Source organism: Oncorhynchus tshawytscha, linkage group LG01 (genome assembly GCF_018296145.1).
Source record: "Oncorhynchus tshawytscha isolate Ot180627B linkage group LG01, Otsh_v2.0, whole genome shotgun sequence".
Taxonomy (NCBI): Eukaryota; Metazoa; Chordata; class Actinopteri; order Salmoniformes; family Salmonidae; genus Oncorhynchus; species Oncorhynchus tshawytscha.
In genome coordinates, this window is record NC_056429.1 from 38,432,409 (window position 1) to 38,456,869 (window position 24,461).

Consider the following 24,461-nt stretch of genomic DNA (forward strand, 5'->3'; position numbering starts at 1 on the left):
GCAGCTACAGCAGAGAAGGGCTATAGTAAGAGGTTTATAGGAGAGGTCAAGGGTGAATGTTACAATTGGCTTTTAGACATATTACTGTGGTCCATCTACAGTCAGGGATCCTGTCAAAACAAGCCTCCCTAACAGGTCAGAGCATATAATACCAGGTGACACATCTTCAAGTAACTTGTCATGATGCCTTTATAGTGCTGTTGTCTAATGATATCACTAGCTACGTGCCTTTCACACAGCTTCATTTACCAAGGAAGAGAAGAGGTGTTAGGCAAGATTTTGAAACACAATGTACTGTATGTGCAGTAATAATACCAATGGAGACTTACAAGGCAACCCTTTCTTCATGCTCTATGCTTGCATGGAGTGAACATTAGTTCATTAGGCAAGGATTTTCTACTAGAACATCCCTGGTCATCCCTACTGCCTCTGATCTGGCGGACCCACTAAACATAAATGTAAATTATGTCTGAGTGTTGGAGTGTGCTATCCGTCAATAAAAAAACAAAGACAATTGCACTGTCTGGTTTGCCTTACCCTATTGGATTAATAAATATTGTAAGACTCCAACCATCTGCATCTGGGTCTCGCCTTGTGTCATGATACTGACTGGTACAGTATAGGCTCAAAGTGACATAAACATAAAATACCTGACTAAATACAATCATCCTATTTAAAAGAAATACTGAATTACCCTCTGTCTGTCTCTGTCTGTGTCTCTCTGTCTGTCTCTCTGTCTCTCTCTGACACCGCAGTGTGATGTTTTGGGACATCTGTGCTCCCAGACCATGGCCGACCAGAGGAAGGCAGAGGAGAAACCCCTGGAGAATCCTCACAGAGTTCCCAACACCTTCAAACACCTCAACCTGGAAACCACGATTCAGGGTACGGCATAACATACTGTAGCATTACTGGTTTATAACAAACCCTGTTGTTTAGTGGTAACACTCCTGGCACATATAATGTCAATCCCCATGTTAACCCTTCTTACCTTCACATCTACCTTCCCCTCCACGTCTAATCTGAGTTACAAATACAGTAGAACATAATGAAAGAGTGGTGTTTCACTCTTTTTTTCAAATATATACGAAAAAATGCCTGATTTAGTAATGCACTGTGTGTTTGACAGTTCTCTAAAGGTATTAGATAAATGTCAAAGCTATTCTCTCTGTTATGTCAGGTTTCCCTGCCTAAGATCAATACCGACGCAGAGTACAGCCCTTTGAAATTCAGCCTGCGAGACAACACCTGTGACAACCATACAGGTAGAAATGCAGGTGAGCATCTCTCTTCCCTCTGTTCATTTCTCTTGCTGTTAGTCTTCTTTTCCTCTTCTCGTGTCCACCCTTTTTTTCGATCACCTTGAAGCAACATACTGTAGGTGAGCAGGACACTGAACTGTGAAGGCAGGAAGACCCCCCCCAAAAAAAAAAACAATCTGTCCTTAAATCAGGAATCTTAGGAGAAAAATATAAAAGCTATAACAGAAACGAGACTGGTTACTCTGTGTCATGGACCCGCAGGGCACACACTATTTTTGGATTGTGTTTGCCAGTGTGTGTGTGTACATTGCGTACGACCTGCTTGTGTGTGAGTGTGCACTGTCTCAGTTTCTACTTTGGATCAGTGAGCGCCATGATCAGTGGGGCATGGCCGCCCAAACCGCCTCGGCTCTCTCGCATCTGGTTTCACACTGTTTTTAACGATCCGTCAAAGACCCAAACAAGGCTCTCATAGTGAAAGGGCAATAGCTTTATTGACTGTCAGCTGTTTGCAATATGCTGCCAAGCCCCTGGGGCCAAAAGATGTCCATTAGTCCTGGGTGATACATCAACAAGAAAACCAGCTTTGATGAAGGTTATGGAATTAATACACTTTAAGTTCCTGAGCCCAAGGTCAGTTTGCCTTGTGTTATTCATTTACATGACTTTCCTTGATCTGTCCAGACCTTATATTTAGCCTCACAACACAGTGCTTTACCATTTTCTTTTCAGGACATCCAGGGTTACAAGTAGAACACAAACAATTTGACATAAACAGTTGCCTTCATGAGTTTTATTGACAAATGTCAATAAAACAAATAAGGTCTGCCAAAGCAAAAACCTGATTAAAATGAATGCATATGAATACTGTACATTCAGAAATGGTTTGCTCAGTGGGAAATGAGTATCCATCTAGTCAGTGACAACTGTCTGGAATTTGGAGTTTGTAACATCAACTATGTGAGCTTATTACAGTATTATAGACACTATGTTCTTGTATTTCATATGATTTTCTATGTAGAGGAACCCCTTACCGTCTAATGACTCTTCAGTAGCTTGTGAGCGTCATAGAGCAAAACATTTCATAGATAGCTTTTAATAGTTTGTAGCTCCAATCATTCTTACTCAAATCAAATCAAATTTATTTATATAGCCCTTCGTACATCAGCTGATATCTCAAAGTGCTGTACAGAAACCCAGCCTAAAACCCCAAACAGCAAGCAATGCAGGTGTAGAAGCACGGTGGCTAGGAAAAACTCCCTAGAAAGGCCAAAACCTAGGAAGAAACCTAGAGAGGAACCAGGCTATGTGGGGTGGCCAGTCCTCTTCTGGCTGTGCCGGGTGGAGATTATAACAGAACATGGCCAAGATGTTCAAATGTTCATAAATGACCAGCATGGTCGAATAATAATAAGGCAGAACAGTTGAAACTGGAGCAGCAGCACAGTCAGGTGGAAGTTGAAACTGGAGCAGCAGCATGGTCAGGTGGACTGGGGACAGCAAGGAGTCATCATGTCAGGTAGTCCTGGGGCATGGTCCTAGGGCTCAGGTCAGTTGAAACTGGAACAGCAGCATGGCCAGGTGGACTGGGGACAGCAAGGAGTCATCATGTCAGGTAGTCCTGGAGCTCAGGTCCTAGGGCTCGGGTCCTCCGAGAGAGAGAAAGAAAGAGAGAAGGAGAGAATTAGAGAACGCACACTTAGATTCACACAGGACACCGAATAGGACAGGAGAAGTACTCCAGATATAACAAACTGACCCCAGCCCCCGACACATAAACTACTGCAGCATAAATACTGGAGGCTGAGACAGGAGGGGTCAGGAGACACTGTGGCCCCATCCGAGGTCACCCCGGACAGGGCCAAACAGGAAGGATATAACCCCACCCACTTTGCCAAAGCACAGCCCCCACACCACTAGAGGGATATCTTCAACCACCAACTTACCATCCTGAGACAAGGCTGAGTATAGCCCACAAAGATCTCCGCCACGGCACAACCCAAGGGGGGCGCCAACCCAGACAGGATGACCACAACAGTGAATCAACCCACTCAGGTGACGCACCCTCCAGGGACGGCATGAGAGAGCCCCAGTAAGCCAGTGACCCAGCCCCTGTAATAGGGTTAGAGGCAGAGAATCCCAGTGGAAAGAGGGGAACCGGCCAGGCAGAGACAGCAAGGGCGGTTCGTTGCTCCAGAGCCTTTCCGTTCACCTTCCCACTCCTGGGCCAGACTACACTCAATCATATGACCCACTGAAGAGATGAGTCTTCAGTAAAGACTTAAAGGTTGAGACCGAGTTTGCGTCTCTGACATGGGTAGGCAGACCGTTCCATAAAAATGGAGCTCTATAGGAGAAAGCCCTGCCTCCAGCTGTTTGCTTAGAAATTCTAGGGACAATTAGGAGGCCTGCGTCTTGTGACCGTAGCGTACGTGTAGGTATGTACGGCAGGACCAAATCAGAGAGATAGGTAGGAGCAAGCCCATGTAATGCTTTGTAGGTTAGCAGTAAAACCTTGAAATCAGCCCTTGCTTTGACAGGAAGCCAGTGTAGAGAGGCTAGCACTGGAGTAATATGATCAAATTTTTTGGTTCTAGTCAGGATTCTAGCAGCCAACTGAAGTTTATTTAGTGCTTTATCCGGGTAGCCGGAAAATAGAGCATTGCAGTAGTCTAACCTAGAAGTGACAAAAGCATGGATTAATTTTTCTGCATCATTTTTGGACAGAAAGTTTCTGATTTTTGCAATGTTACGTAGATGGAAAAAAGATGTCCTTGAAATGGTCTTGATATGTTCTTCAAAAGAGAGATCAGGGTCCAGAGTAACGCCGAGGTCCTTCACAGTTTTATTTGAGACGACTGTACAACCATTAAGATTAATTGTCAGATTCAACAGAATATCTCTTTGTTTCTTGGGACCTAGAACAAGCATCTCTGTTTTGTCCGAGTTTAATAGTAGAAAGTTTGCAGCCATCCACTTCCTTATGTCTGAAACACATGCTTCTAGCGAGGGCAATTTTGGGGCTTCACCATGTTTCATTGAAATGTACAGCTGTGTGTCATCCGCATAGCAGTGAAAGTTTACATTATGTTTTCGAATAACATCCCCAAGAGGTAAAATATATAGTGAGAACAATAGTGGTCCTAAAACGGAACCTTGAGGAACACCGAAATTTACAGTTGATTTGTCAGAGGACAAACCATTCACAGAGACAAACTGATATCTTTCCGACAGATAAGATCTAAACCAGGCCAGAACTTGTCCGTGTAGACCAATTTGGGTTTCCAATCTCTCCAAAAGAATGTGGTGATCGATGGTATCAAAAGCGGCACTAAGGTCTAGGAGCACGAGGACAGATGCAGAGCCTCGGTCCGATGCCATTAAAATGTCATTTACCACCTTCACAAGTGCCGTCTCAGTGCTATGATGGGGTCTAAAACCAGACTGAAGCATTTCGTATACATTGTTTGTCTTCAGGAAGGCAGTGAGTTGCTGAGCAACAGCCTTCTCTAAAATTTTTGAGAGGAATGGAAGATTCGATATAGGCCGATAGTTTTTTATATTTTCTGGGTCAAGGTTTGGCTTTTTCAAGAGAGGCTTTATTACTGCCACTTTTAGTGAGTTTGGTACACATCCAGTGGATAGAGAGCCGTTTATTATGTTCAACATAGGAGGGCCAAGCACAGGAAGCAGCTCTTTCAGTAGTTTAGTTGGAATAGGGTCCAGTATGCAGCTTGAAGGTTTAGAGGCCATGATTATTTTCATCATTGTGTCAAGAGATATAGTACTAAAACACTTGAGCGTCTCTCTTGATCCTAGGTCCTGGCAGAGTTGTGCAGACTCAGGACAACTGAGGTTTGGAGGAATACGCAGGTTTAAAGAAGAGTCCGTAATTTGCTTTCTAATAATCATAATCTTTTCCTCAAAGAAGTTCATGAATTTATCACTGCTAAAGTGAAAGTCATCCTCTCTTGGGGAATGCTGCTTTTTAGTTAGCTTTGCGACAGTATCAAAAAGGAATTTCGGATTGTTCTTATTTTCCTCAATTAAGTTAGAAAAATAGGATGATCGAGCAGCAGTAAGGGCTCTTCGGTACTGCACGGTACTGTCTTTCCAAGCTAGTCGGAAGACTTCCAGTTTGGTGTGGCGCCATTTCCGTTCCAATTTTCTGGAAGCTTGCTTCAGAGCTCGGGTATTTTCTGTGTACCAGGGAGCTAGTTTCTTATGAGAATTTTTTTTTAGTTTTTAGGGGTGCAACTGCATCTAGGGTATTGCGCAAGGTTAAATTGAGATCCTCAGTTAGGTGGTTAACTGATTTTTGTCCTCTGGCGTCCTTGGGTAGGCAGAGGGAGTCTGGAAGGGCATCAAGGAATCTTTGTGTTGTCTGTGAATTTATAGCACGACTTTTGATGTTCCTTGGTTGGGGTCTGAGCAGATTATTTGTTGCAATTGCAAACGTAATAAAATGGTGGTCCGATAGTCCAGGATTATGAGGAAAAACATTAAGATCCACCACATTTATTCCATGGGACAAAACTAGGTCCAGCGTATGACTGTGACAGTGAGTGGGTCCAGAGACATGTTGGACAAAACCCACTGAGTCGATGATGGCTCCGAAAGCCTTTTGGAGTGGGTCTGTGGACTTTTCCATGTGAATATTAAAGTCACCAAAGATTAGAATATTATCTGCTATGACTACAAGGTCCGATAGGAATTCAGGGAACTCAGTGAGAAACGCTGTATATGGCCCAGGAGGCCTGTAAACAGTAGCTATAAAAAGTGATTGAGTAGGCTGCATAGATTTCATGACTAGAAGCTCAAAAGACGAAAACGTCATTTTTTTTTTTTGTAAATTGAAATTTGCTATCGTAAATGTTAGCAACCCCTCCGCCTTTGCGGGATGCACGGGGATATGGTCACTAGTGTAGCCAGGAGGTGAGGCCTCATTTAAAACAGTAAATTCATCAGGCTTAAGCCATGTTTCAGTCAGGCCAATCACATCAAGATTATGATCAGTGATTAGTTCATTGACTATAATTGCCTTTGAAGTAAGGGATCTAACATTAAGTAGCCCTATTTTGAGATGTGAGGTATCATGATCTCTTTCAGTAATGACAGGAATGGAGGTGGTCTTTATCCTAGTGAGATTGCTAAGGCGAACACCGCCATGTTTAGTTTTGCCCAACCTAGGTCGAGGCACAGACACGGTCTCAATGGTGATAGCTGAGCTGACTACACTGACTGTGCTAGTGGCAGACTCCACTATGCTGGCAGGCTGGCTAACAGCCTGCTGCCTGGCCTGCACCCTATTTCATTGTGGAGCTAGAGGAGTTAGAGCCCTGTCTATGTTGGTAGATAAGATGAGAGCACCCCTCCAGCTAGGATGGAGTCCGTCACTCCTCAGCAGGTCAGGCTTGGTCCTGTTTGTGGGTGAGTCCCAGAAAGAGGGCCAATTATCTACAAATTCTATCTTTTGGGAGGGGCAGAAAACAGTTTTCAACCAGCGATTGAGTTGTGAGACTCTGCTGTAGAGCTCATCACTCCCCCTAACTGGGAGGGGGCCAGAGACAATTACTCGATGCCGACACATCTTTCTAGCTGATATGCACGCAGAAGCTATGTTGCGCTTGGTGATCTCTGACTGTTTCATCCTAACATCGTTGGTGCCGACGTGGATAACAATATCTCTATACTCTCTACACTCGCCAGTTTTAGCTTTAGCCAGCACCATCTTCAGATTAGCCTTAACGTCGGTAGCCCTGCCCCCGGGTAAACAGTGTATGATCGCTGGATGATTCGCTTTAAGTCTAATGCTGCGGGTAATGGAGTCGCCAATGACTAGAGTTTTCAATTTGTCAGAGCTAATGGTGGGAAGCTTCGGCGTCTCAGACCCCGTAACGGGAGGAGTAGAGACCAGAGAAGAATCGGCCTCTGACTCCGACCCGCTGCTTAATGGGGAAAACCGGTTGAAAGTTTCTGTCGGCTGAATGAGCGACACCGGTTGAGCGTTCCTACAGCATTTCCTTCCAGAAACCGTGAGAAAGTTGTCCGGCTGCGGGGACTGTGTCAGGGGATTTATACTACTATCTGTACTTACTGGTGGCACAGACGCTGTTTCATCCTTTCCTACACTGAAATTACCCTTGCCTAACGATTGCGTCTGAAGCTGGGCTTGCAGCACAGCTATCCTCGCCGTAAGGCGAGTACAGCGGCTGCAATTAGAAGGCATCATGTTAATGTTACTACTTAGCTTCGGCTGTTGGAGGTCCTGACGAATCGTGTCCAGATAAAGCGTCCGGAGTGAAAAAGTTGAAAAAGTTGAGGAAAAAATAAATAAATATATGAACGGTAATTAAAAAGTGAAAACCGTAAAGTTGTCAGGTAGCAAAACAGGTTGGCAACAAAACGCACAGCAACTCGAAAACAAGCCTGCAAGTTGTGACCGGAAATGACGTACCTCGTAAGGTTTCTCGTATCTCTTACTCTACAGATGCGCCCCTGCATCACAAACACCGCTCTAGCTCAGCCTGCGTGTTTGTGCTGCAGAAGTCTGTAGCTCAAACACACCATTTTTAAAAGGGGTTAGCACTCCAAATCGTGCTGGCGTTGTGGTGGGACCGACCCTCATATTCTCCATCTCCCTTCTTCCTCTCTCCTGCTGATGGACAGATGACAGAGCTGGCACCTATCATCACATAGCTGCAGGAGGACCCTGTCTGTACTGCGGTCAACTGCCCTGCTCCACTCACAGTGATCAGGATAAAGAGAACAGGAGTAGTGGGGAAAAAGCTACAAAAACTAAGCTACTGGGGAAAAAATGCCCTAACCATGATGTTTAACTACTTCACAACATTGCTCACTCTCTGCTCCTTCTGATAACCTCTGTTGGACCTCACAGACAGGGCCCACCTGAATGCAGAGAGATCAGAGGTTGTTCCAAAGTACGCCCTACTCAGAGTGCCTTCAGCCAAACAACTCAAGCCACTGGAGGACATCAGCAACAAGTTCTATGCAGGAACCGAAGTACAGTACTGTAGGTTCTCTTGCCCATATCTCCTGTATACATGGATGGATGGAGGTTTCAAAGGGGAAACTAATATCAAGAAACTCAAAAGTACATATTACTAGAGGAAGAATGAGTTTCATTGAGTTATGGAGTTAATACTCTCCCGCATCTATCATAAAGTAATCAATTCAAGTCACAGATCTCGTCATATGCCAACTATACACTCTCCAACCTGGGGCTTAGTCACAGTAAGGTAAAAGCTCTGTTGTTCTTTCTATCATGTTTTGCCCCCAGGACAGGGAGATTGTGTACACAGACTGGAAGTTGGAGAAGGGCAATGACTCTGGAAGACTGTTCAGTAAGGTCACCGTAGATTAGACTTGACCTAATATCATTATATAATATACTCTAACTTGAGTGGTGTAAAGTACTTAAGTAAAAATACTTTAAAGTACTACTTAAGTATCTGTACTTTACTATTTTTTATTTTTTATGACTTTTACTTCACTATATTCCTAAAGACAAGAGTTTACTCCATACATTTTCACTGACACCCAAAAGTATTTGTTACATTTTGAATGCTTAGCAAGAAAATGGTCCAATTCACTAATTATCAAGAGAACATCCCTGGTCATCCCTATTGCCTTTGATCTGGCAGACTCATAGCACACAGGCTTTGTTTGTAAATTATGTCTGAGTTTTGGAGTATGTTCCTGGCTATCTGTAAATGAAAAAAAACAAGAGAATGGTGCTTTCTGGTTTTCTTAATATAAGGAATTTTAAATGATTTATACTTTTACTTTTGCTACTTAAAACCAAATACTTTTACTCAAGTAGTATTTTACTGGATTACTTTTACTTGAGTAATGTTCTTTATTTTTTTGTGTATTTTACCCCCTTTTCTCCCCAATTTTGATCTTGTCTCATCGCTGCAACTCTCCAACGGGCTCGGGAAAGGCGAAGGTCGAGCCATGCATCCTCTGAAACATGACCCACCAAACAGCGCTTCTTAACACCCGCCCGCTTAACCTGGATGCCAGCTGCACCAATGTGTAGGAGGAAACAACGTTCAACTGATGACTGAAGTCAGCCTGCAGGCCCCCAGCCTGCCACAAGGAGTCGCTAGAGCGCAATGAGACAAGTAAATCCCCCTCTGGCCAAACCCTCCCCTAACCCAGGCAGCGCTGGGCCAATTGTGCACCGCCTTATGGGACTACCGGTCACGACACACCCTGGGTTCGAACTCTTAGACCACTGCGCCACTCAGGATGCCCTACTTGAGTCATTTTCTATTAAGATATCTTTACTTTTACTCAAGTGGGACAATTGAGTACTTTTTCTAACACTGTCTAACTCACTTTGAACAGCTAACAACAATCTCCTAAACCTCTAGAGCTTTGAGTAATGGGGAAGAAATGAGTTGCAAATTGAATATATTTTGCTTTCATCAAGAATTCCTTAAGTATGATGAATGTAACCTCTCTTATGTAAAAAAACACATGAGTTCACATATGGAAAATCACATGATTTCACATGAAAAGAAAAATGAGTTATGATACACACACACAGTGCTTTTAGCATTGTGTTTTGACCTTTCATATTTGACACGTATGACTACATTGTCTGTTTTTGTTATTCAACGTGTCATCACCTGGGATTTCAACTGGGTTCACTGCATTCGGATTTTCCTGCCACGTCGCCATGTCTGTGTCAATAACTGATTTCACCTGTATTCCTACACTTTGGATTTCAAAGTAAATCACTAGACAACTATATAGAAAACATGGTCCTTACCCTTATGGAAAAACCTCATGAATTTCACGTGTTTCACATGCGATCTTATTTGGTTAATATGAGAAGCAACATGTCATAAGCAACGTGTCATAACATGAAACTACACATGTGAAAACATGATCTCATGAAAAATATATGTGAAATAAATGTGACACATAGATATGAAACCTCCCTAAATCATGGCATTGAACATTTCCGCAGACTTTTAGCCTTCCATAACTGGCTACGAGACTGTTGCAGATCTGTGAGTGTAACATTTATTGACAATGTTGATACTTTCTGGAAACAAATCTTGTATTATAAGGAAGCATGGGATCCTTTCACAGCATTATGAGGCTGCGTTGAGACAATGACTTATCAATGACCCAAGCCCAGCTCATTTAATCACTACCGTTGTGTCACTGAGTTGTCATAATGCTTCAGCAAATGTACATTATCCCAGGGGCGCTGGACGACACAATGTAAGTAACCTAATTTATTTCCCTCTTACTGCCCTGAAGGCCTCTGCTGATCCTACAGCTATTGTATGCAGTAATCATATGCCTATGAACCAGAGTTATACTGTTAGCACTGAGGTGGTGTGCCCTAGCAGGGAGTACACTGTGTGCAGCTCACCCTGCTCTAACATAAATAACATCTCTACCTTTATTTTTTATTTATTTTATTTCACCTATATTTAACCAGCTAGGCTAGTTGAGAACAAGTTCTAATTTGCAACTGCGACCTGGCCAAGATAAAGCAAAGCAGTGTGACACAGACAACAACACAGAGTTACACATGGAGTAAACAATAAACAAGCAAATAACACAATAAACAAATCAATGACACAGTAGAGAAAAGAAAGTATATATACAGTGTGTGCAAAAGGCATGAGGAGGTAGGCAATAAATAGGCCATAGGAGCGAATAGTTACAATTTAGCAGATTAACACTGGAGTGATACATGAGCAGATGATGATGTACAAGTAGAGATACTGGTGTGCAAAAGAGCAGAAAAGTAAATAAAATGAAAACAGTATGGGGATGAGGTAGCTAGATTGGGTGGGCTATTTACAGATGGACTATGTACAGCTGCAGCAATCGGTTAGCTGCTCAGATAGTTGATGTTTAAAGTTGTTGAGGGAAATAAAAGTCTCCAGCTTCAGCGATTTTTGCAATTCGTTCCAGTCACTGGCAGCAGAGAACTGGAAGGAACGGCGGCCAAATGAGGTGCTGGCTTTGGGGATTATCAGTGAGATATACCTGCTGGAATGTGTGCTACGGGTGGGTGTTGTTATCGTGACCAGTGAACTGAGATAAGGCGGAGCCTTACCTAGCATAGACTTATAGATGACCTGGAGCCAGGGGGTCTGGCGACGAATATGTAGCGAGGGCCAGCCGACTAGAGCATACTGGTCGCAGTGGTGGGTGGTATAAGGTGATTTGGTAACAAAACGGATGGCACTGTGATTGACTGCATCCAGTTTGCTGAGTAGAGTGTTGGAAGCTATTTTGTAGATGACATCGCCAAAGTCGAGGATCGGTAGGATAGTCAGTTTTACTAGGGTAAGTTTGGCGGCGTGAGTGAAGGAGGCTTTGTTGCGAAATAGAAAGCCGATTCTAGATTTGATTTTTGATTGGAGATGTTTAATATGAGTCTGGAAGGAGAGTTTACAGTTTATCCAGACACCTAGGTATTTATAGTTGTCCACATATTCTAGGTAGGAACCGTCCAGGGTGGTGATGTTAGTCGGGCGGGCGTGTGCGGGCAGCGAACGATTGAAAAGCATGCATTTAGTTTTACTAGCGTTTAAGAGCAGTTGGAGGCCACGGAAGGAGTGTTGTATGGCATTGAAGCTCGTTTGGAGGTTAGTTAGCACAGTGTCCAAGGAAGGGCCAGAAGTATACAGAATGGTGTCGTCTGCGTAGAGGTGGATCAGGGAATCGCCCGCAGCAAGAGCGACATCATTGATATATACAGAGAAAAGAGTCGGCCCAAGAATTGAACCCTGTGGCACCCCCTTTGAGACTGCCAGAGGTCCGGACAACATGCCCCCCGATTTCACACACTGAACTCTGTCTGCAAAGTAGTTGGTGAACCAGGCGAGGCTTTCATTAGAAAAACCAAGGCTATTGAGTCTGCCGATAAGAATACGGTGATTGAGTCTTTACTATTTATATTTTTTGTCAACTTTTACTCCACTAAATTCCTAATGAAAATAATGTACTATTTACTCCATACATTTTTCCTGACACCCAAAAGTACTACTACATTTTGAAAGCTTAGCAGGACAAGAAAATGGTCCAATTCACACACATCAAGAGAACATCCCTGGCCATCCCTATTGCCTCTTATCTGGCAGACTCACTAAACAGCAGTGCAGTAAATGTCTACATTTCTTGTTTCTTCTTCTTCTTCTTTTGTGTATTACTTTTGTACTGTTAAACATTCACTGCACTGCTGGAGCTAGAAACACAAGCATTTAAATTAGTAAGAAAAAAGAAGAAGAAACAAGAAATTTAGAAATACCAGAACGAGCAATGTCAGAATCCAAAATATAAATGTGTGGTGTATATAGACAGAATAGACATTATAGAGTGCATTGACTTTTTCCACATTTTGTTACATTACTGTAAGGACAGACGCTTGGAGACGAGAAGTAAATACATGGAGCGAACATTTAATGAATTAACAGACATGAAACAGAACACGGTCAGTGTCTGGACAAGGGAAAACAAAACAACAATAATGCTGACACGGAGATGAAACAGAGGAAACAGACAGACATAGGGAAGGCAACCAAAATGTGAAGGATTCCAAGTGAGTCCAATGAGCGCAGATGCACGTAAGTATTCAGGCCGTTTGCTATGAGACTCGAAATTGAGCTCAGGTGCATCCTGTTTCCTCTGATCATCCTTGAGATGTTTCTACAAATTGATTGGAGTCCACCTGTGGTCAATTCAATTGATTGGACATTATTTAGAAAGGTACATACCTGTCTATATAAGGTTCCACAGTTGACACTGCATGTCAGAGCAAAAACCAAGACATGAAGTCAAAGGAATTTTCCATAGAGCTCCAAGACAGGATTGTGTCGAGGCACAGATCTGGGGAAGGGTACCATAAAAATTTTGCAGCATTGGAGGTCCCCAAGAACACAGTGGCCTCCATCATTCTTAAATGGAAGAAGTTTGGAACCACCAAGACTCTTCCTAGAGCTGGCCTCCAAACTGAGCAATTGGGGGAAAATGGCCTTGGTCAGAGAGGTAACCAAGAACCCGATGCTCACACTGACAGAGCTCCAGAGGTTCTCTGTGGAGATGGGAGAACCTTCCAGAAGGACAACCATCTCTACAACACAATCAGGCCTTCATGGTAGATTGGAGAGATGGAAGCCACTCGTCAGTAAAAGTCACATGACAGCTTGCTTGGACTTTGCCAGAAGGCAACTAAAGACTCTCAGACCATGAGAAACAATATTCTCTGCTCGGATGTGACCAAGATTGAACTCTTTGGCCTGAATGCCAAGCGTCACATCTGGAGGAAACATGGCACCACCCCTACAGTGAAGGATGGTGGTGGCAACATCATGCTGTGGGGATGTTTATCAGCGGCAGGGACTGGGAGACTAGTCAGGATCAACAGAAAGATGAAAGAAGCAAAGTATAGAGAGATCATTGATGAAAACCTGCTCCAGAGCGCTCAGGACCTCAGACTTGGGCGAAGAATCACCTTCCAACAGGACAACAACGACCCCAAGCACACAGCCAACACAACACAGGAGTGGCTTCGGGACAAGTCTCTGAATATCCTTGAGTGGCCCAGCCAGAGCACAGACTTGAACCTGATCTAACATCTCTGGAGGGACCTGAAAATAGCTGTGCAGCAACGCTCCCCATCCAACCCGACAGAGTTTGAGAGGATCTGCAGAGAAGAATGGGAGAAACACACCAAATACAGGTGTGCCAAGCTTGTAGCATCATACCCAAGAAGATTCGATGCTGTAATTGCTGCCAAAGGTGCTTCAACTAAGTACTGAGTCAAGGATCTGAATGCTTATGTAAATTAGATTTTTCAGTTTACATTTTTTTTATACATTTGCAAAAAATTCTGAAGTACTGTTTTTGCTTTGTCATTATGGTGTATTGTGTGTAGATTGAAGAGGGGGGAAAAACAATTTAATCATCCATTTTAGAATAAGGCTGTAACATAACAAAATGTGGAAAAAGTCAAGGGGAGTGAACTGTATAAGTAGGAAAAAGGTATGTACAGTTGTAGTTATATAGGATGAGCTATTTTGAGAATACAGTATGTACATATAAAGTGAGTAATCAATAAGCATAGATTCTCAGAAATAAAATACAATTTCAACAGAATAATGTTGCAGGAATGCTCATCTTATCTGCATCTAACTACAGAAACTATTTCAGAACAATAACCATTATGTATACATTATTTCACGTGACCAGTGTTAAATGACTCTGTGTACCTATGGCAACAGTCAGTCTCTAAGGCGCAGGGTAGAGTACCGGGTGATAGCCGGCTAGGGACAGTTTCTAAGGTTCAAGGCCAGCTAGTGATGGCTGTTTAACCAGGCAGGTGCCGTGATACAAGTCAGTAATCGGCGTCCCTCCATGTCTGATGACATCGGGAGATGACGTGGAAACCGGCCATTAGGGGGCGACCGTAATCGCTGTTACCTTCAAGTAGGTTTCGGTTTTGCTAGGGTGTTGTGGATTGTTGTAAGATTTTGTTCAAGATTTTGTTTTAGGCCTGTCTCAAACCTTAACCCTAACTTTAGCCATTCAAAGTTAATGCCTAACCTTAAGAATTCAGAGTTAATGTCTAAACTTTACCCTAACCTTAAAAACTTGGAGTTAATGCATAAACAAACCATAAACACTTTGATATTTGACGCTTGGAACAACTTCGAAATTAGATTTTTGAGGAACATGGATGAACGTCTAATTCTGATATGAGACTGTGAAATCTTGATGAGTTTAACAGCCTGATGGCATAGAGATAGAACCTAAACTCATAGGAAGGAACACAATTTAAATCATCCCCCAAATTGTACCTTAATGTATCTTTGCCACCCCAAAATGGGAATGTCTACTAATCTTAACCATATGCCATTGTAGAGCACTAAGGGAAGCTGACAGTGATTATGATTGAAACCTGCGTTTAGCCTTTTTATTCAGAAATTATACCGTATTTGGCTCAGAGATTATGTTTATTTATTCTCTTTCCTCTCAAATAGACAGAACAAAATGACTGCTATGGCATAAATTAATGTCAAGATGATCGAAGACTAGCTTAGGGCTAGAGAATATATTTCTTTTCAATTCAAACAAATCTCTCTCGTCCACCCATTGTTTTTTCGCTCAGTTGGAGACACAAACACACAAATTAAATTCCGACGAGACCAAATACTTTTACGACTAGGCTACAAAGACGCCAACCTCGAAAATGTAAAAACAAACACAGTAATTACTGTTTTCAGAAATGTGTTTTGATTTTCTTTCGTCTGTCCCTGATAAGATTGAAATTCAAAATGCTCTTTATTGAAATAACTCTCTCACTTTCTCACTCACACCATACACTGAATTTGTACTTGCTAGTCCTGGCCTGCTGCTGATGAGTATGCGGACTGGGTTGTGGATATGAAACTAGAGTTAAGGTTAGGGTTGAACCCGGGATGTGGGACATGAAGCTATGGTTTGGGCCAAGAATAGGCCTCTTGAAATTCAACCATAGCACTGTTGCGGTGTGAGAAAGAACAGTCTCTTGATGACAGTATGTCCATGGCAACACTGTGACATTATGTGACCTCCTGCTGTCCTCCTACCAGCACAGCACAGCGTCCTCCATCGGACTCTGCTTTCATCTGCTCATATTTGCCTTCCTGTCATGTGAGGTTTCACACTGACGCTTTAGTGTTCACATCCACTCCAAGCAGGGGTGTGTGTGCGTGCATGTGTAAAAAAATGTACGTGTTAAGTGAGTGTATGTTCGTGTGTAAAAATAAAGGTGTGTTCGTGTGTCTGGACGTGCACGTGTTTGCGTTACGTGTGTGGGCTCTAGAAAACATTCTTTAGCCTCTGCAGCTGGGCCTAAGAGCTGAGATGAGCATGTGTGAAATGTGTGGAGTTTGCAGAGAGATTTAGACTTCACAGAAAGATGTAGACCTCCCCGTCCAGCCCCCAACCCTCTACCCCCCCCTCCCTACCCCTTCCCTAGACCCCCACACCCCCACTAAGAGCAGCTAGCAGCGATGGCCAGCCCAGCACAATGCCCCAGCCGATGGCTTCATTTGACAGATCAGATTTACAGGCCTCCTGCCTAGCACCTGGTTGCGTTGTTTCCCAGGATATGGAGGAGAAAGCTCAAGAGGCAGCTAGCTGTGATAAAATAGGAATGCAGCCCAGGCCAGGCAAGTAAAGCATCCCCCCGTAGTTTCTTCAGATGTCTCGCAGTTACAGATCTCTTATTTTTATGTTTGGGAAATCTCTGTGGCTTAGATGCTTAGATGAAGAAATCAACTGAGGAAAATCTGACAACATGAATACTCTCCTTCTCTGGAGGGGGGTTATGGTGAGTTCAAAAGGTTTATGAGAGTTGTTGTTTACTGTTCTGTGAGGGCTACCATGTGACCATCTTGGTAGCAGCTACAGCATACTTTCTTAGTTTGACTGTAGGTTGAACAATGTAGTTTGACACAGCATACTTTCTAAAACTACAACTAGCCAACCCATGTATGCTTGTATGGCATGCTTAGTCAAGTATCCCTTCATGAGCTTCTCAACTATAACTTATGAAAACAGTGTCATAACTGCATTAAAACGGATTATAACTGTGTAATAACCACAGATATATGTATGTTGGAGCACATTCAATAGCCAGCCTGGGAGTGCAGCAGTCAGATCAGGTCCCAGGGAGAATTGGGGACAGAGTGGTGGGAATATGAGGGGTCCTTTGTCACCCTTCGCTTGTTGGTGCTCGGGGGACATATGGATGCCTGCCTGCCCCATCCCTCAGACCCCCTACACCTGCCTCACTGAGCCCTCTCACCCCACCTCCTCCCTCTCACCCCTTCCACCTCCTCTCTCTGACAGGTCCGTGTGAGTAAGTCATGGAGAGTGAAGTCACCTGTGTGGCATTTCATCTGTCCGACATTCTTTCCCTTGGTGTTCTCCATGCTTTCTCTCATACTCTGTGTATTTATCTTGCGTTCTCTCACTCTCCCTCATTATTGCTCGCTCAGAGATGGTATCGGACCCATGGCGTGACAACCTGGCAAAGGCTAGCTGCCTCCGCATTTTGCAGTATCCCCTCCCTTCCCTAATCCATCCATTGCTCTCCCTCCCTTCCCTAATCCATCCATTGCTCTCCCTCCCTCCCCTAATCCATTTATTCCTCTCCCTCCCTCCCCTAATCCATCCATTGCTCTCCCTCCCTCCCTCGGCACCTCCAGTCTCTTTCATGGTAACCACCGCCTGTCACTGGTGACTATGGAGCTGTTTACCCACTCTCGACCTCAAATGTAACCCTGTCCCTCTCTTTTCAGTTTCCCTATTTCACCCCCCCAGGGAAGAGTGGCCCCATAACAAACCAGACCAAACTCACCCCATTCATTCCCAAAGGCATCACTGTCCATCTCAAACCCAGCCCCTGCATAGGGTAAACTCATAAAAAGTTCAGGCAGTGCTTTTCTTTTTTGTCCCATGCTACAGACGTCTATATCGGTTCCGCTAATACAGGACTAGTAAAGGCCTAGTGCACTAATCACTAACTTTGTGATAAAAAATAAATAAAAATAAAAACGTTTATTTATTCTGCAGCACCCTCAGCACCCCTAATTCCCGTGGCTATGCAGACGTGTGTGTGCACGTGCATGTATGTATGTGTGAAAAGCTCACTCATTATTTATGAGGAAGCTCTCCCTTCACTGCATGTACCTACTAGCAAAACAAGGATTCACACCGTTTTCTGAACAATTTAATGAAAACAAATCCAGATTTCAATAGTGTACATAGAAAATATAGAGTGTAACAAATGACATGTTCAATCGAATAGACACTTTGTGAGTTGTCTGGGTGGTGGGCCACTGGTCTCAGAAAGCATCAGACATCATACTGAATACTGGACACCAGAGTTGGGGTCAATTCCATTTCAATTCAGCAAGTAAGCTGAAATTCCAATTAAATTAACTGAAATGGAGTTGACCCCAACCATGCTGGTCACAGGGTGTCTTATCAGGTGTAAGACTGAACAGTGGGTTAGGGTAGGATGTCAGATGTCAACCTTGTTGTCCGTGTCAGACAGCATACCCATGTCCTTCAGTATGACTTTCTCCAAGGACAAGTATTCCTGATAAAAATTAAAAAAACATTTTTTAGCCTCTGCAGCTGGGCCTAAGAGCTGAGATGAACATGTGTGAAATGTGTGGAGTGACCTTTTGCAGAGAGATTTAGACCTCCCTGTGCGACCCCCATAGCTTCATATCCACATCCTAGTCCACATCCTGGGGTTAGGGTTTGGGTTGTGGTTGGTTAGGATTGAACCAGGAGGTGGACATTAAGCTAGGGTTAGGGTTGAGGATAGGGTTAGATTTACACCAGGATGTGGGCATGAAGATAGGGTTGGGATTTGGGTTGTGGTTAAGGTTAGGCTTAGGGTTGAAATCCTAACCCTGGCTTCATGTCCACATCCCGGTTCAACCCCAAGGTTAGCCTCAACCACAACCATAACCCTAGTTTAATGTCGACATCCTGGTTCAACTCTAGCCCTAGCGTCAACCACAACCCTAACCCTAAGCCTAAACCTACCTTCATGTCCACATCCTGGTTAAACCTAGCTCTCTGCCAACACTGGTTACATTGTACTGCAATTACACAGTAATAACAACACTGTAATGTAAAGTGTTTGACACTTAAGTTGATTTTACAGACTGATCATGAATTTGCTGCTTCATCACAAATGTCGCCACACACATAAATCACTCAAGTTTCCTCTAAAGTCCCCTCAGGGATGGGAGGTAAATTTCATTAGTTGACTTTTGAACCCATAAGAGATCAGGTGGCCAGGGTATTGGAATGGAATGTTACCTCTTGATTCCTTCATTTTCTCTTTTTAAAGCTATGTTGAGTTTTCACCAAAGGCTAGGCCTACTCTCTCCACCATAAAGCTGACAGCTGAGGCACACAATGGGAGGGATTTGAAGGTGTGTGTGTGTGTGTGTGTGTGTGTGTGCCTGCCTTACAGTCCCAGTGCGCTCTGGGAAACCTGATCTGAGACGATTTAAGCAGAACTTTGAGAGGAGACTGGGTGGTGTCATCATCGCAATCTGGAATATCACTGCACTTCCTCTGAGGATTGAATCATCACCACAACCAATATTTTATCAATCAGGCCAGGGGCAAATGTATGAGAAAGGAATGAAGACAGAATTTGTGGTGAATAAGCGGACGCTAGTTGAGATGTTCCGCTTGCAAATTGTAGGGGTCCAAATCTCGATGAGAAAGACCAACGCAGCTGTCAAGGGTTATTTTAAAGCTTACCGTTCATTTTGCTTTCTCCTTCATCCCCACCAAAGCCAACGCTGATCCTCATACTGTTCTCACACTGAAAGGAGATTGCTCTCCTGAAGAAGGGAGAGAGAGTAAGAGAGGGAGGGGAGAGAGAGAGGGGCATAGAGAGAGACAGGAGGAGAGAGAGGGATAGAGAGAGAGGTGATTCCGCTAAGCGGAATTATTAGCCTTATTAAAATGAAATTTACTAGTCCTGAGTGACAGACGAATGGTGGCGGAGCCTCAGAGGCCAGGGGATAGTTGAGGAGCCAGTTTGGAGACAGCGAGCAGGGGTACTCTATGTTGTGTGAGGCCCCGACCACAGGATCAGAAGCGCCGCTTCTCTGTTTTTTCCTCTCTCCCTTTCCTCTTGTCCTCATCGTCTCCCCATATAACCCTGTCTCCTCTCATCCTTTCTTCTCCCACTCATCACACCCCTTCTCTGTTCTCCCCTCTCTCCATTCTTCACTTTCAACTCTTTTATGTCCTATCTTCTTCATTTTCTCTAATTATACACCCTCTCCACTCATCCTCTCTTCCTCCTCTCATCTCACCACCCTGCTCCTGAACACAGCTAGCTACCAGAGGAATCTGTCAGGGATTTATCAGAGATATGCTCTACAGGCTTCAGATGAGCTTCCAAGTAACAGGGCTGCCACCCGCAGGAAGAATAGACCAGACAAGAAACACATCAGAAGGAAGCAGGACTTTGGGTAAAATGTGATTAATAGTCGTCCTATTGAAGGACACTGCATGTTTGGAATGTCTATCCTGGCTGCAGTTTTTCGAGAATGTTAAGGTTCACAGACATTATGGAGGCTTAACTCCAACGATCTATCATGGTCAAAACACACCAAGACAGTCGTGAAGACGGCACGACAAAAACTTTCCCCCCTCAGGAGACTGAAAAGATTTGGCATGGGTCCCCAGATCGTCAAAAATGTTCTACAGCTGCACCATCGAGAGCATCTTGAACGGTTGCATCACCACCTGGTATGGTAACTGCTCAGCATCTGACCGTAAGGCGCTACAGAGGGTAGTGCGTACGGCCCAGTACATCACTGGTGCCAAGCTTCCTGCCATCCAGGACTTATATAATAGGCGGTGTCAGAGGAAAGCCCATAAAATTTGTCAGAGACTCCAATCACCCAAGTTATAGACTGTTTTCTCTGCTACCGCACGGCAAGCGGTACCGGAGCGCCAAGTCTAGGACCAAAAGGCTCATTAACAACTTCTACCCCCAAGCCATAAGACTGCTGAACAATTAATCAAATGGCCACCAGTCAATTTACATTGACTCCTCCCCCCATGCATTTGTTTTATACACTGCTGCTACTCGCTGTTAATTATCTATGCATAGTCACTTCACCCCTACCAATTACCTCGACTAACCTGTAACCCCCGCACACTAACATGTACCCCTGCACACTGACTCGGTACCAGTACCCCCTGTATATAGCCTTTATATTGTCATTTTATTGTGTTACTTTTTATAATTTTTTAATAAAATTGGTAAATATTTTCTTAACTCTTCTTGAACTACACTGTTGGTTAAGGGCTTGAAAGTAAGCATTTCACATTAAGGTCTACACTTGTTGTATTCGGTGCATGTGACAAATAAAGTTTGATTCTATTTTTTTTTGTATTTAATACAGCAGATGGGGCCACGGTGGAGAGCATCAGAAGCTTTAAGTTCTTCAGTGTGCACATTACTAAGGACCTGAAATGGTCCCTTCACACCGACAGCATGGCGCTACAGCGCCTACTTCAACCTCAGGAGGCTGAAGAAGTTTGGCCCCTAAGACCCTCACAATTCTCTACAGATGCACCATTGAGAGCATTCTGTTGGGTTGTATCATCACATGGTATGGGAACTGGTACAGCCCAACGCATCATCGGGGGCACACTGTCTGCCCTCCAGGACTTCTACAGCACCCGGTGTCATAGGAAAGCCAAGAAAATCATCAAGGACCTCAGCCACCTGAGCCATGGTCTGTTCGACCCACTACCATCTAGAGACAGTACATGTGCATCAAAGCTTGGACAGAGAGACTGAGAAACAGCTTCTATCTCCAGACCATCAGACTGTTAAACAGTCATCACTAGTCAGCCTCCGCCCAGTACCCTGCCCTGAACCTTAGAGACTGTCACTAACCAGCTACTACCTGGTACACTACACTGAACCTTAGAGACTGTCACTAACCAGCTACTACCTGGTACACTACACTGAACCTTAGAGACTGTCACTAACCAGCTACTACCTGGTACACTAAACTGAACCTTAGAGACTGTCACTAACCAGCTACTACCTGGTACACTACACTGAACCTTAGAGACTGTCACTAACCAGCTACTACCTGGTACACTACACTGAACCTTAGAGACTGTCACTAACCAGCTACTACCTGGTACACTACACTGAACCTTAGAGACTGTCACTAACCAGCTACTACCTGGTACACTACACTGAACCTTAGAGACTGTCACTAACCAGCTACTACCTGGTACACTACACTGAACCTTAGAGACTGTCACTAACCAGCTACTACCTGGTACACTAAACTGAACCTTAGAGACTGCTGCCCTATGAGCCATTGAACACTGGTCACGTAACAATGTTTACATACTGTTTTACCCACTTAATTTGTACTGTATACATACTGCAATGTGATGTCATTACTCAAAACGTTTGAGGAAACCTGTTGCACTTAATATATCTGAGTACAGTTACTTAAAGGGATTTTTTAGTCTTTACTCAAACCGATAGAGTCACTGTGACCCAGTAGGGGGTCCAGATTTGAGTTGTATAAGCTTGAAAAAAATACACCCCCACTAATTCACACGTTCAATATAATTTCCCAGTGAGCCTTTTTGAGTCAATTGTAGAATTACCACCCATGCCTGTATTTGTTAGTGACGGAGAGATAGTTGTTGAATAAAAAAAATTCAGTCCTGTGGCCTTCAAGTGAGTTTCTAGGTGATTGTGATCATTATAATTGATATGGTCCTTATTTTGAGGCCTAATACAGTGGACTGAAAATCATGGTTTACAGGCCACATCTGGCCTGCAAGTAGTGTTGCAAAACTCTGTTAACTTTCCCAAAAAATCGTGCTTGAGGCCTCCCAGGTGGCGCAGTAGTCTAAAGCACTGCATTGCAGTGCTAGCTGTGCCACCAGAGACTCTGGGGTCGAGCCCAGGCTCTGTCGCAGCCGGCCGCGACAGAGCGGCCAGCTCCGACACATTGGTGAGGCTGGCGCCTGTCCGGGTTAAGAAGCAGTGTGGCTTGGTTGGGTTGTGTTTCGGAGGACGCATGGCTCTCGACCTTCGTCTCTCCCGAGCCCATACGGGAGTTGTAGCGATGAGACAAGACAGTAACTAATAACAATTTGATACACATTGGTGCGGCTGGCGTCTGTCCGGGTTAAGAAGCAGTGTGGCTTGGTTGGGTTGTGTTTCAGAGGACACATGGCTCTCGACCTTCGTCTCTCCCGAGCCCATATGGGAGTTGTAGCGATGAGACAAGACAGTAACTACTAACAATTTGATACCACGAAATTGGGGAGAAAAATGGGGTAAATAAATAAAAACTAAAATCCTGCTTGAAGGAGTTCTGGAAAACCTGGGAAAATATACCTCTACCTGCAAGTCACATTTCACCTGCAATCTGCATTCATATTGACTGGCAGGGTTGGGAATAGTGTGAGGAGACTACCACAGCCATTTAAACTGCAGCAACCATTTCTGTATTTATTTTTGTGCGGCATCAGATGAATCAATCAACAACTCAATTTACATGCAAAAACACAGATATTAAAAACAATTCCAAGAAAAATCGACCTGCAGTAGAACATGCTGGGAAAAAAATGTTATCATAACTTCAAAAAATAGAGTAGATGTGACTTCATCTTTAGGTTTGAGTCAGTACCACATAAACCTTTTAAGTAATGCAAACTTAACGTACTAGTAACATAAACATTTCGTTGCACACGCTATAGCATCTACTAAACTGTGTACGTGACCAATAAACTTTGATTTGATTTCATGCAATCCTATTCTAGACTTCTAAAAATAGACTGAGTTGACCACTGACCAACTTTTGCTAAGCCGAACTGGAACTGCGGGATCACCAGTTCCGCATCTCTGAGCAGTGACAGGTGACAGAGAGAGATTTTAATATGTAAATCAATTTTCTTTGTCAATGATACTTATTTTCTTCGTAAATAATACTTAATGCAACGTATAATAATCCCTATTCTAGACTTCTGAGAATATACTTAACTGATCACTGACCCTGTAAATAAAAGTGGCTTGGAACCGGGCGTGGAATGCGAGCCGCCTAGAGTGCACTGGCATACAGTACCGTACACTCTCACAGCTCTGGGTAATCATGTATCTGTCATACGTCTATTTTTTATTTATGTAATACATCATTTTGACAGTAACCCTCCAAAAAGTAATTCATAAACAACGCCAGTGCAGTGAGTGGAGTTTACTCAGGTCTTCCAAAGTGCATATCAGACCAAGAGCCTAATGCTTCCTAGGTAATTCTTTGAGTTTTATTATAGGAAATGACAGTTACAGGAATGGTAAAAACAGCGTGGTTGCCATGGCAACATCGGGGAAAATGGGCAGAAGTGAGTGGTGCTTAAGATACAGCAGTTCTGCAACATCTTTAGTTGAGCCTGTCATTCTCCTTAATTGACGGCCTTAACACATTATGGAAAGAGATTAACTGTAGGCCTATAGGAAGCTCTAGGGACAGGTCGTCTGGATACTGGACAGCCAGTAAATTGGCAGATGCAAACAGCTTATCATCTTTAGTGGACAATTTTGTTCATACTGGTGAATCG

The 24,461-nt window shown here is 43.7% G+C and overlaps 1 protein-coding gene across 6 annotated transcripts in view; it reads left to right on the forward strand.

Annotated features, from left to right (window-relative positions):
- The window catches only part of LOC112250426 (dynein axonemal intermediate chain 3), a 37,080-nt gene extending 14,278 nt beyond the window's left edge, over nucleotides 1–22,802 (forward strand). For 3 of the 6 annotated variants that reach the window (XM_024420570.2, XM_024420560.2, XM_042321101.1), the window contains 3 exons: nucleotides 756–885; nucleotides 1,181–1,277; nucleotides 21,266–22,802. In XM_024420570.2, coding sequence (XP_024276338.1) covers nucleotides 760–885; nucleotides 1,181–1,277; nucleotides 21,266–21,666 — 624 coding nt within the window. In that variant the 5' untranslated portion in view covers nucleotides 756–759 and the 3' untranslated portion in view covers nucleotides 21,667–22,802. Of the gene's footprint in view, nucleotides 1–755; nucleotides 886–1,180; nucleotides 1,278–7,931; nucleotides 8,790–9,225; nucleotides 9,284–21,265 lie in introns of those variants that run through there. The other 3 variants (XR_002953527.2, XR_002953526.2, XM_024420579.2) reach the window with 3 other exon arrangements.
- Nucleotides 22,803–24,461: the final 1,659 nt, after the last annotated feature.